This window comes from Antechinus flavipes, chromosome 2 (assembly GCF_016432865.1).
Source record: "Antechinus flavipes isolate AdamAnt ecotype Samford, QLD, Australia chromosome 2, AdamAnt_v2, whole genome shotgun sequence".
NCBI classification, from domain to species: domain Eukaryota; kingdom Metazoa; phylum Chordata; class Mammalia; order Dasyuromorphia; family Dasyuridae; genus Antechinus; species Antechinus flavipes.
Window position 1 is genome coordinate 158,013,460 of NC_067399.1, and position 12,458 is coordinate 158,025,917.

The 12,458-nt window shown below is 31.8% G+C and overlaps 1 protein-coding gene across 1 annotated transcript in view; it reads right to left on the reverse strand.

The window, feature by feature from the left end:
- CFAP61 (cilia and flagella associated protein 61) overlaps positions 1–12,458 on the reverse strand; it is a 344,569-nt gene that overhangs the window by 127,650 nt on the left and 204,461 nt on the right. Inside the window, exons 18-19 of the mRNA XM_051975854.1 lie at positions 10,776–10,874; positions 6,479–6,647 (exon numbers count right to left, since the gene is read on the reverse strand). Coding sequence (XP_051831814.1) covers positions 6,479–6,647; positions 10,776–10,874 — 268 coding nt within the window. The remainder of the gene's footprint in view (positions 1–6,478; positions 6,648–10,775; positions 10,875–12,458) is intronic.

Genomic DNA, 12,458 nt, shown 5'->3' on the forward strand with positions numbered 1-12,458 from the left:
AGATTTGGTACTTACTAGACCCCATTCCTTCACAATTTTTTTTCTTTAATTCCCTTGTTATTACTTATCTTGTGTTACTCCACATATTTTATTATAGTTTCCTATCCTTATGAAGTAATCCTTTGGACATTTTAGAAAATGCCATTTGTGGCACTAGATCCCTAAAGAAGCTTAGGTAATATGGTCATTTTTATAATATAAACTAGGTCTATCTATGAGCAATTAATATTTCTCCAATTATCTAAATCTGTTCTTTTATGTGCAAAGACTGTTTTATAATTGTTTTGATACAGTTCCTCTGTGTGTAATGACAAGTAGATTCATATGTATTTTTTTTTTTACTTTTTGTTATTTTAATTGGAATTTTTCTTCCTGCTGGATTTTCTTGGTAATATACAAAAATCCTGATCATTTATATGCTTTTTATTTTGTATTCTCTAATTTTTTGCTAAACTTTGAACTTTAAACTTGAAATGAACTTTGTTCATTGTTTCAATGAGTTTTTTTTAGTTAACTTACTATGGTTCTCTATGTTAGATGAACTAACATATCTGCAAAACCATTTTTTTTCCTTTTTGCCTATACTTATTACTTCAATAATGGTGTTATTAATATAGCTAGCATTTTTTGGCACCAGATTAAATAGTTATAACATTCTATCTTTACCCCGGAGCTTAACGAAACGGTCTTTAGCTAGTCCTCAATACTAGTAATGCTTGCTCTGTATCATGTTTCAAAAAGTGACATTTATTCCTATGTTTTCTACTATTTAAAAAAAAGAAATGGGTATTATATTATCAAAAGCTTTCTGCATATTTTGATATAATAACATGATTTTTGTTATTTTAAAAAATATAGTTGAACTAGGCTTATAGATTTTCTAATATTGAACCATTCTGACCATAATGTATTATTTTTAAGAAATGTTGATGCAATCTCCTCATAACATTTTATATACAATTTTGAATCAATTGTCTTATGATATTAGTCATGTGGTGGTGACCAATCACCAGCATGGTGGTGGTATTGGTTTTGGTTTGATTCTCTTTGGTTTAGGTATCAAAATCATATTTGGATCATCGAAGGAATCAGGTAGAACTTTTGTTTTCTTTTTTTCAGTATATAGCATTGGAAAGAATTGTTCTTTGAAGATTCAGTTAAATTTATTTTTGAATTCATTTCATCCTGCTTTTTTTCTTTTAAAAGTTCATTTTGTTTGTGCAACTTTTTTCCTAGGATAGAGCAATTCATATTTTTGTAAATATTAATCCATTTTATTTAGACAGTTTTTTTGTTATAGAGCTCACCAAATAGTTCTTAAAATTTTATTTTATTTTTCTTCATTCTCTGTGAATTTACCTTTTTAATTTTTGATAAATATAAATTAGATAAATCTATAAATTTATTTTAAAAAATCAATTTAGATAATGCCTTATCTATTTTATTGATTTTTTTCCCCAAAAAAGCAGTTTCTGGGTTTATTAATTCAATGGATTTTTGCTTTCAGTTTTTTAAATCTCGCTCTTAATTTTTAAGATTTTTACTTTGGTGTTTAGTTGATTTTTGATTGTTTTCTTTTCTAGTTTATTTATTTTTTTTAGTAGCATGCCCAATTAGTTGATCTGCTCTTTCTTTGTTATTGAAAGTGTTATTTTTTCCCCCTAAATACTATTTTGGCTGAATCCCCAAAATTCTGGTATTTTTTTTCCATGGCTGTCATTATCTTTAATGAAACTGATTATTTTTATGATTCTTCTTTGACCCAGCCATTCTTTAGGATTAAGTTATTTGATTTCCAATTAAATTTTAATTTATGCTTAAAAGACTTTATTGAATATACTTTTAATTGCAGAATAATCAGGGAAATGTGCACTTAATATTTTATATAATTTTTCTAATTAAGTTCATTACCTTTTTGTTCATTTTTCATTTAGATTTAAATTTGAGAGGAGCAATTTACATCACCAATATTATTTTACTGTCTATTTCTCTATGTAATTCATTTAACTTTTCCTTTAAGCATTTAGAAGCTATGCCATTTAGTGTGTATGTGTGTATATATATATAGTGTGTGTGTGTGTGTTTAGTATAGATATTAATCCATTGTTTATGGAATTTATGAACAAAATATAGTTTCTTTGTTAATCTCTTTTATTTAGATTTTTAGCTCTTGCTTTACTTAAGATCACAAATGCTACCTCTCCTTTTTTTTAATTTCAGTTGAAACATAAAAAATTATTTAACCCTAAGTGTATCTGTTTCAAGTGTGTTTCTTAAAACATAATATTGTTGGTTTTGAGTTAATTCAATCTGTATCCTCTTCCATTTAATACCTGAATTTATCCCATTCGCATTCACAGTTTAGATTATTGTGTATCTCCCTCTATCTTATTCTCTTTACACTTCTCTTTGTTTCCTATCCCTTCTTTAAGAGTTTTGCTGTACTTCTGACTAATTCTTCTCTATGTTCTCCCTCTTCTCCTCCATTCCTTCAACCTCTTTCCCTCATTTCACTGTTGAGTGAACTGTATTTGGTTTATATGTGTTTTTTTTTCTCTCCTTTTTCCAGTCCAAATATGAAGTTCAGGGGGTGAAGTTCAAGTGTCACCGGATCTCTCCCATTCTTTCCTCCTTTTTGTAAAGGTTTCCATTTGTGCACCCCAGTTATGTGATAATTTGCTCCATTATTCCTATATTTTCCTTCTCCCAGTATATGCTTCTTTTTCAACCTTTATATTCATCTTTTAATATTACCAAAAAATAAAATGATTACTCCCAGATCTTCTGTTTAATTACATTCCCTTTATGATCCCTGGTAACAACAGTCCTACATACATTTCTCCCCAAACAATAATGTAAACAACTTAATCTTGTTCAGTCTCTTATCACTCAGGTTTAATTTTTCTGTGCTTCTGATTCTTGTGTTTATAGGTCAAACTTTCTATTTGGTTCTGACCTTTTCATCAGGGATTCTTAAAAGTCCTCTATTTCATCAAAAAACCCATTCCTTTCCCCCTCCCAAAGAATTATAATCAGTTTTTTTTAAGTTACTTTTTTTTCTTGCTGGAAAGCCTAGATTTTATGAGTTCTGCAATATTATTTGATAAGTGGTAGTTAGAGAATTATTTTAATTTCTACCTTACCTTCTGATTCTAAGAGATCTAAACAGTTTTATTTTAAAATATCTTGCAATAGGGGAATTAATGGGAAAAATGCAAAGGAAGGTGGCCTAGCTATATCAGATTTAAAATTAAATCATAAAACAATAGTTAGCAAAATGGGTAAGAAATAGAGTAATGGATCAGTGGGATAGTTTAGGTTCATAAGACATCAATCAATGACTATAGTAACCTAATGTTTGATAAACACAAAGACTCCAGCTTCTGGAATATTTGACAAAAATAGCTGAGAAAAAAGTAAGACAGAAACTAGGTATTGACCAACACTTAACACCATACACCAAGATAAGATTGAAATGGGTTCATGATTTAGACATAAAAAGTGATACTATAAGCAAATTAAGAGAATGAGGGATAGTCTACTTCTCCAATCTAGTAGAGAAGGGAAGAATTTATGGCCAAAGAAAAACTAGAGATGATTATGAAATGAAAAATAAATAATTTTGATTATATTGAATTTAAAAGGTTTGTACAAACAAAACCAATGCAGTCAAAATTAGAAGGAAAACACAAATATGGGGGAAAAATTTTCACTTCTGGTATTTCTGATAAAGGCCTCATTTCTAAAATATTTAGAGAATTGACTCAAATTTATAGGAATATAAATCATTCCCCAAATGATAAATTATCAAAGCATATGAAGAGATGATTTTTAAATGAAATTAAAGCTATTTCTAGCCATATGAAAAAATGCTCTAAATCATTATTGATTAGAGAAATGCAAATTAAGACAACTTCATACCTCTCAGATTAGCTAAGATGACAAGAAAACATTGAAGGGATGTTAGAAAACTGAGACACTAATGCATTGTTGGTGGAATTGTAAACTAATCCAATCATTCTGGAGAACAATTTGGAAGTAATCAAAGGACTATCAAACTATACATACCCTTTGATTCAGCAGTTTTTCTACTGGGTCTATATCCCAAAGAGATCATAACAGAGGGAGAAGGACCCACATTGCAAAACTATTTGTAGCAATCCTTTTTGTAATGTCAAGGAACTGGAAATGAAGTGGCTGCTCATCAGGGAATGACTGGATAAGTTATGGCATATGAATGTAATGGAATATTATTGTTCTGTAAGAAATGATGAGTAAGCTCCTTTCAGAAAAGCCTGGAAAGACTTACATACAATGATGCTAAATGAAGTGAATAGAACTAAGAGTTCATTGTACACAGCAACAAGAATATTTATTATGTGATGACCAGCTGAGATGGACTTGACTCTTTTCAACAATAAGGTGATTTAAGGCAATTCCAATAGACTTGTGATGGAAAGAGCCATTCGCATTCAGAGACAGAACTGTGGAGACCCAATGTGGATCAAAGCACAGTATTTTCACCTTTTTGTTGTTATTGTTGCTTGTTTTTTCTTTTTCAGATTTTTTTCCCTTTTGATATATTTTTTGCATGGCATGATGAATATGGAAATATGATTAGAAGAACTGCATGTTTAACCTACATTGAATTGCTTTCTGTCTAGGTAAAGGATGCTGGGGGAGAGAAGGAGAAAAATTCGAAACACAAAGTTTTGCAAAGGTGAAAGTATTGTATGTATTTGGAAAAATAAAAAGCTATTTTTATAAAAAAATTTAAATCTTGAAATATTATGCCAAGGGGTTTTTTCTTGGTTATGGCTTTCAGGTAGTCCAAATGAATCTTCTTGATTTGCCTTCCAGGCCAGTTGTTTTTGCTAGGAGATAGTTCACATTCTCTTTTTAAAGTTTTTTTTTTTTTATTAAATTTCTTGGTGTCCAATTGCATCGGCTTCAATTTGTTCAATATTAGTTTTAATATTTTTTGATGTCCAATAGAGGAGCTTCATTCAATTCTAATTTTTAGGGAATCATTTTCTTGGGTAAATTTTTTTGTCCTAAGTGTTTAGCACTCTTTCTCTATTTTTCTTCCATACCTCTCATTTCTTTTACTATTTCCCCTGTATAGTTATTATTTGGTTTTAAAAATAATTTTAGCTCTTTTGTTTAGATCTTATATTAACTATTCCATTTTCCTTGAGGCCTCATTTACAGATATTTTTGTGATATTCTGTTCTTGTGGATTTCTGTCTTGAGTTTTTTCATCACCTAATGGCTCTTTATGGTGGGATTCTTTTTTTTTAATCTACTCATTCTTCTAACCTATTTCTTGACTTTGGATTTTTTGTTAGTGCTGGGTTGTGAATACTTTCTCCAAAATATAGGCAACTCTTGAGACTAAGTTGGACAGGTTATAGTATTTTCAGTGATATTTTGAGTTGAAATTGTGCCAATTATTAATTTATATTGTTAAAAGAAACCATTCAAACTTTCATAATTCTGGGGCCTGGTCACTAGATAGATGAGAAAAAGGAAAAGAGTCAATAAAAAAAAAAAAAAAGATAAACTCTCTCATGAATTTAGCTGCCCTTTCCACATCACTCTGGTTACCTTTAATTCTCATATCCTGGAGAAAAATTAAATTGGAACACTGTTGATCACTTTTCCATTTATTTTTTCCAGTTGTAAAAATGGCAAGAGCTTAATGTGCCACAAGCTAATGCCACAAGGGCAGCTGGACACACATGGGCAGATGCTCATTTCAATCAACATCCTGGCCATTTCATCCATGCAGAGTTTTTTCCAAAGTGGCAGAGTACTCTATAATGGGGAAAGATGTATAATTTGCCAAAAATAAATTGAAACATACCCAGGGAGAAAGGAAGGGAAGTATAGTAAAAGATCTAGGTGGTTAAGAGATATCAGAAGAAAAATAAATATTGCAATGTCAAAAAATTTCCCAGTTTGCTTTTCATCCTTTTTTCAAGGGGAAAAAAAAAAAACACTCCACAATCTTTGAAAATTGGAACTCTTTTTAAAAAAGAATAAAAGCTATTGGTGAAAAGAGTAAGTAGCCCTACTGAACAGATTAGGGAGAACCATATTACACAGTCCAAGTGCAATAGACTTCAAATGTGCATTACTTTACCTTCAAATGCATGACCAGTGCCTGAATTCGGATATAAAAGGCAGCAATGTTAGTCTTTTAGTCAACAGATTCAAGAATGACATTTCTCCAACTCATTCTCATTTTTATCCTTGAGCAGAATGTTTTTGTTGGAATGCGACAAGAGGAGGGTTTCAGGCTACAATTCTGGTCACGAGTACGCTTTAAGAGTGCTTTATAGACATAGAACAGCAGCTGTCACCATGCTCAGACAAGGATGCTCTTTACAGGAAGAGCCGGTAAATGGATTAATCGCTAATCGCAGTAATCACCAAACATGCCGGCTTCTGCCCTGCGTGCACAGCCCGGCCTTACCTGGTATTGCTGCCCGGTGCAAAGGATGAGGTGGTCATATGGCACTATCTTTTCATTGGAAAGGAGGATGTGCTTGGCAGCTCTGTTTATGCCAATCATTTTACCAACCACAACATTAACCCAGGAACAAAGTGACATCAATGCATAATCTTTATCATTAAAACAGTGGCTGTGAAGAAAGAATATCCATAAGTGACATTTGAGCAGCTGACAGCAGGCATTAATTAGACATCTGGTGGGTTGGTGGAGGTCCCCTAGTGGTTCAAGTCTCTTTTCTTGCTGTGAGTTTACCAGAGCCTATACTAAAAGATTATTCGTTATGAAACACTTAGTTACAAATTGACATCCTCAAGTTAAAGCTAAATTATCCCTCCCAGCTTTGGACCATTCCACAACAGGGATTTTTAAAGTAACCAATGCATCCCAAGGCTACTCTTTCCTCTGCTTCCTCTCCATAGCCGTGGAAAATTTTTTTTTCTTCCTGATTTTAATGGGGAAAATAAACATTTGTTTAGTGCTTACTATATGTCAAGCATTTTTAAAAAACATTTTATCTCATTGGCTCTTAACAACCACACTGGGGCTAGGCACTATTATCACCCTATTTTATAGTTAAGCTTGCTCAGGGTCACAAAGCTAGTAGCCAAATTTAAACTCAAATCTTTGTGAGTTCCAGGCCTATCCCACTATCTACCGTTTCACCCAGAGGCCTCTATTTTAGATTAGAAGAATGTGGCATTTTAAATGAGGTGACACAGACTCTAAGGAAATAGAGGCTGGAGGGACATAATTCCTTTGAAGAACCCCAAAGACAAGACTCTTAGTTTTAGGCACCTTTGGTATGAATTCTACTTATTAATACTTCTCAAAAATTATAAGTAGGAGTGTAAAGCTCCTCAAAGGTAGAGGATGCTTCATTTTTTATTGCCTGTTGTCTCAGAACTATTATACTTTAATTAAATCATATAGAACAGTTATATTGTAAATGGAAGAATCAGGACTTGGCTCTAGACCCTGTGACTTCCAAGTGTACTGTTATTCCGATTGTGCCTCCAGAACAACAACAACAACAAAAAAAAAAAAACCAGCCAAAGAAAAACTCTGACACTTTCTAAACATGTGACTTTGGGGAAATTATTCAATTTTTCTAAGGCTCAAGGTTCTCATCTATAAAGTGAGGGTAAAACCTGCTCTGCCTACCTCCCAAGATGGTAAGAAGAATTAAATGAGATAATGTATAAGAAAAGGCTTTGGAAAGAGAAGTGTTTACACACACATACACACACACATACACACATACGTATTAAATATATAATCTACATGAATAGTATTATTATATAATGATATTTGTGATTATTCTTTTTGTACAAAAAGATATGTAAACAGGATCCTAATGGGGTAATAGATGAACATTTTTCTTTTTGATCCACACATTGGATGAGAGAGATACTATTTTGTTTTCTAAGCTCAAACAGAATCCTAGTAATGGAAGCACATTAGCTATATTGTAAAGACAGCGAAAGGTAATGCAGTTCTTTGCTTTGTATTTCTCTGTGAAGGCCATAGGGGGAATGAAACAGCACACATAAACATTCTTTTAATGAGAAAAGAATATCAGATATGCTTGGATCATAAGAAAATGACACACGCTAGAGTAAAAATTCCCTTATGAAAAGTTTTTTACTTTTACATGAAAATAGAAAATACACTGGTTTTAGTTATACATTCATAAGAAATCCTAAAGGGATTGTTCATATTTATTGTACCATTTTTTTCATATTAGCAATATTATACTGGGTTGTATGAGATGAAGAAAATTTAAATACATTTAGTGTATGAGGATTACTTTCATGAGCCTTCATTCAAAGATAAATTCTACCAGGGGAAATCTATAGCAGGCTAAAGTAATACTATTTTTAATGATAGTATTATTGATAATGTCAAAATACATATTTAATAGTTTAAATTTGAGAGTTTTCCTGATGACAATTGGCACATAAAGGCATTAATTTTTAGTTTTTTTTTTTTTTTCAGAAGAGAAGGGAAGCACTAAGGTATTTGGGAGTGATAATCTGATAGAATGTCAATAGATTGAATTAAAGGAATTTCTCATTTTTAAAATGTGACTTTTTAAGTGAAAAAAATCTAATTCCTTCTTTTTCCAGCAAAAATATTGGGATTTTATTGATTAATTCAGCAGATGGATAAAAGCTAGCCTCGGGAGGAAGAAGTATGTATTTTTCCAAAGTAATTTCCCTGAGCAGACAGTTAATGGCCGTTAATAGTCCAGCATGGGAGAAGCTGTCTCACTGATGGCTTGATGACAAGAAAGATAAATATACCAGGGCTCCTAAGGAGACAAAAGGGACCAAGACAGGTAGCTTCTGGAAACAAAGAAGCCTTGTGGATACACTTGTTCCTGCCTCTGAAAGAGAGATAAAGATTATCTTCACTGGAAATTTTGTAAATGGGCCATAGAAACAAACCACAACTGCTAAACTTCAGGTTAGAAAAATGCTAAAAAGAGGTCACAGTTGTGAAATAACCAGCTCTATTCACAGGACTGGTAGTAAAAATTTAAGTACAAGCTAGCTCTATGTACAAAACTAAAGATAGACACCTATAGGAAAATGTAAATAGTCCTATACTTAATATGATGATAAACTTTTTGAATTTTAGTGGACCTTGGAAAAAAGGAAGTTATTACAGTAATATATTTGTAATCTTACTTTACAGTTTATAAAACAGTTTTATATACTCATCTCATTTTTTAAAATTCAATTTTGTTTTAAATAATTATAAAAATCCTAGGAGATACATAAGGTCAAGTGGTTAATCAGGTCTCTTGTTTCTCTTCTCATCGTTCTGCTTACCTTTTGGTCATATTTCTTTTCACTAGAACCAAAAGGGTGTCAAGGGGAAAAAAGGGAAAATCAAGTCAACCAACTATACTTCTCATCATTAGCTAGGGCAAAAAAGTCATTTGTAGAGAGAATTTTTAAACAAATTGCTAAAAATGAATTTAGCAAACATTTATTGGGTGACTTCCTTATCTGTGGCTATTTAAGTAATCTGTCAAGCTCAGATTTCCATATTATTCTTATCTCCCATGACCAAAGGTAGCTGAGAAAGGGCTATATTGGTAGAGATAATATGAATTGTCATTTCCTGATTAGAACTCTCCCAAGAAGTTGCTGAGAATCACAGAATCATTAACCTCATCAGAGATGGATACCTGAATGACCTAGATTGTATTTACACACCTAGTGATGAAATCATTCTCAAATGATGCTAGCTATTATTTATTCTCTGTCAAACCATTGAGAAGAACATAGTCAACAGAACCTCAGAGGTTCTAACAAGACAAATTTAATTTGGACTTCACTCCTACAAACAATTGGTACCATTGCATGGAACTTGTTGAATCATCTAGATTTTAAGATATTGTAAACACAAAGCCCAGGTCTTAGAGGGCATCACAGATTTTATATGGAAGTTTTTGTTGGCAAATTTCAAAGCCGTGTGTGACTAGTGAAAAAGCTTTGATCATAAGAAAGCATTAAAATAGCATAGGCCAATTTTTTATGATATGACCAATGTGGGGATTTGTTTGATTCAACTATGTGTACTTGTTACACAGTTTCTGGTTTTTTCCTTTTTTTAATGTGAGTAGGGGATAGAAGAAAGAAAAAATAGTTTGTACATTTAAATATTATGTGTATATTTTATATATAAAAATCACATAAAATTGCTGCTACTGCTAAGTAAATAATTTCCTGTGTTGTTTTTTTTTTTAAATCATAGCAACTCTTTCCATACAGGTTTTAGAAAAGAACAGTTCATTTTCTTCTTAGGAGTAGTATTTTAGTTCTTAATAAGTAGTTGCAAAATGACAAAGATAAATGTATATAGATTAACAAAAGTGAAACTCATTGATGAGTTCTGCCATTTGGTTATAAGCAACAGACAGTATTCCATTTCAAAATCTTAGCATGTAGCATCATAGAAAAAATGCTAGGCTCAGAGTTAGGAGATAATAAGTTCAAATTTTACCTCAAATACTGATTAAACTATGTAATCAGGGGCAATTTATGCAACTTTTTAGACTTTCAGTTTCCCCATGTCAAAATGAAGATAACAATCTCCCAGACTCATGGTTAAAAAAAGTACCTTGGAAATCTTAAATAAAAATTAAGTTATTATTCTATATAATTTGTCATTTAGGCTAAATATAAATACTTATACATTTTAATATTCCAATTTCAGAATGAAGTAAAAAAGAAAAAAGAACTCATACTCGCTTGCTAAAAATTTCCTCTCTCCAATGTTCATAAGACTTCTTCCTGGAAGTCCATGTATCGAAGTCAGGGTAAGGTTATTAAACTTCAGATGTGGGCTAAGGAAGAAAATAGAATATGGTACATAATTCAGTGTAAGAGTATTAAAATTTAATTTGATAATATTTTTAAAGTAATAACATTTTCAACTAAGTAAAACATTTTAGAATTCAATAGAGATCTTTTCTTTCTTTTTTAAAATAATTAATTTTTTCTCAATTACATGTAAACAAAAATATTTAACATTCCTTTTTTAAATTTTGAGTTCCAAATTCTCTCTTTCCCTCCTTGAAAAGACAAAAAGAAGCGATTCCCCCAGCAATGAAAATGTGAAGAAGTCACTTAAACTGTTTATTGGTGAACAACATGCAATTGTCAAACAACATGCAATGAATGTTTCCTTAGTTGTTACTAAATGAAAAAGTTAACCTATTTTGGGGGCTTTTTCTTTTCAAATGCAGTAAAATTCCTGCAATTTTGGAGAACTGAAAGACATACACAAAATTTTGAATTTCATAATTTTTAAAAGAAACGCAATTTTATTATTTTAAGGGATTTATATGAAATCAAATGTGGGCTCATAAAATATTGCCTTAATTGAAATCCTAGGTGTTCCCTCTGATGGAAAGATTAAAAAGAAAAGTATTATCTGTCAAAAGCATACCTTACACTAATTTGTCCTTCCCTAAAGTTCTTATCTGATTATCTCATTGTGGAAAGGGAAGGAGGGATTCCTGGGTATGAAGAGGGATGCTCTTAGATTCTGAGATGAAAAGGATCTGGGAGGTCAACTAATCCAGCCCTCTTGTTGACAAAGAAACTGAGGCTTGGAGAAGTTGAATGATTTGTCTGTGGACACACAGGAGGTCATTAGCAAAGCTGTGCCTCCACAATGCATCATTCTTTCCAGTCTTCCACATACTTTATTAAAAGATTTGCTACCAGCTGAAGAATTTTGTTGACCTTATCCTTTTTAAGTTATTTATCTTGGCATGGAAGGGTCTGCTATCCACCTAAGGAGAATGAGTAGAGACACTTGAAATATATCCCACATGAGGGGGGCTTAACTGAAAGCTTACAGAGGCTTGTGGTCAGCCATATACACATAATATAGACAGGTAAGCCATTAACAACAAACTGAAGCTCATTAATATCTGCCATTTGGCTGTAAGCAACAGACTGTATTCCATTTCAAAATAATAGCACGTGGCAGGAAGAAGATAGTCCTCCTATTTTTATTTTTTAATTAAAGCTTTTTAATTTTCAAAAGATATGCATGAATAATTTTTTCAACATTAATCTTGTGTTCCAGTTTTTCCCCTTCCCCCAACCCTTTCCCCTAGATAGCAAGTAATCCAATATATGTTAAACATGGTAAAAATATATGTTAAATCCAACGCATGCATACATATTTATACAATTATCTTGCTGCACAAGAAAAATCAAATCAAAAAGGAATAAAGAAGAAAATAAAATGCAAACACACAACAAAGAGTGAAAATGCTATGTTGTGATCCACCCTCAGTTCCCACAGTCCTCTCTCTGTTATGGCTCTCTTTATCACAAGGTCATTGGAATTGGCCTAAATCATCTCATTGTTAAAAAGAGTCTCATTTATCAGAATTGGTCATCGTATAATCCTG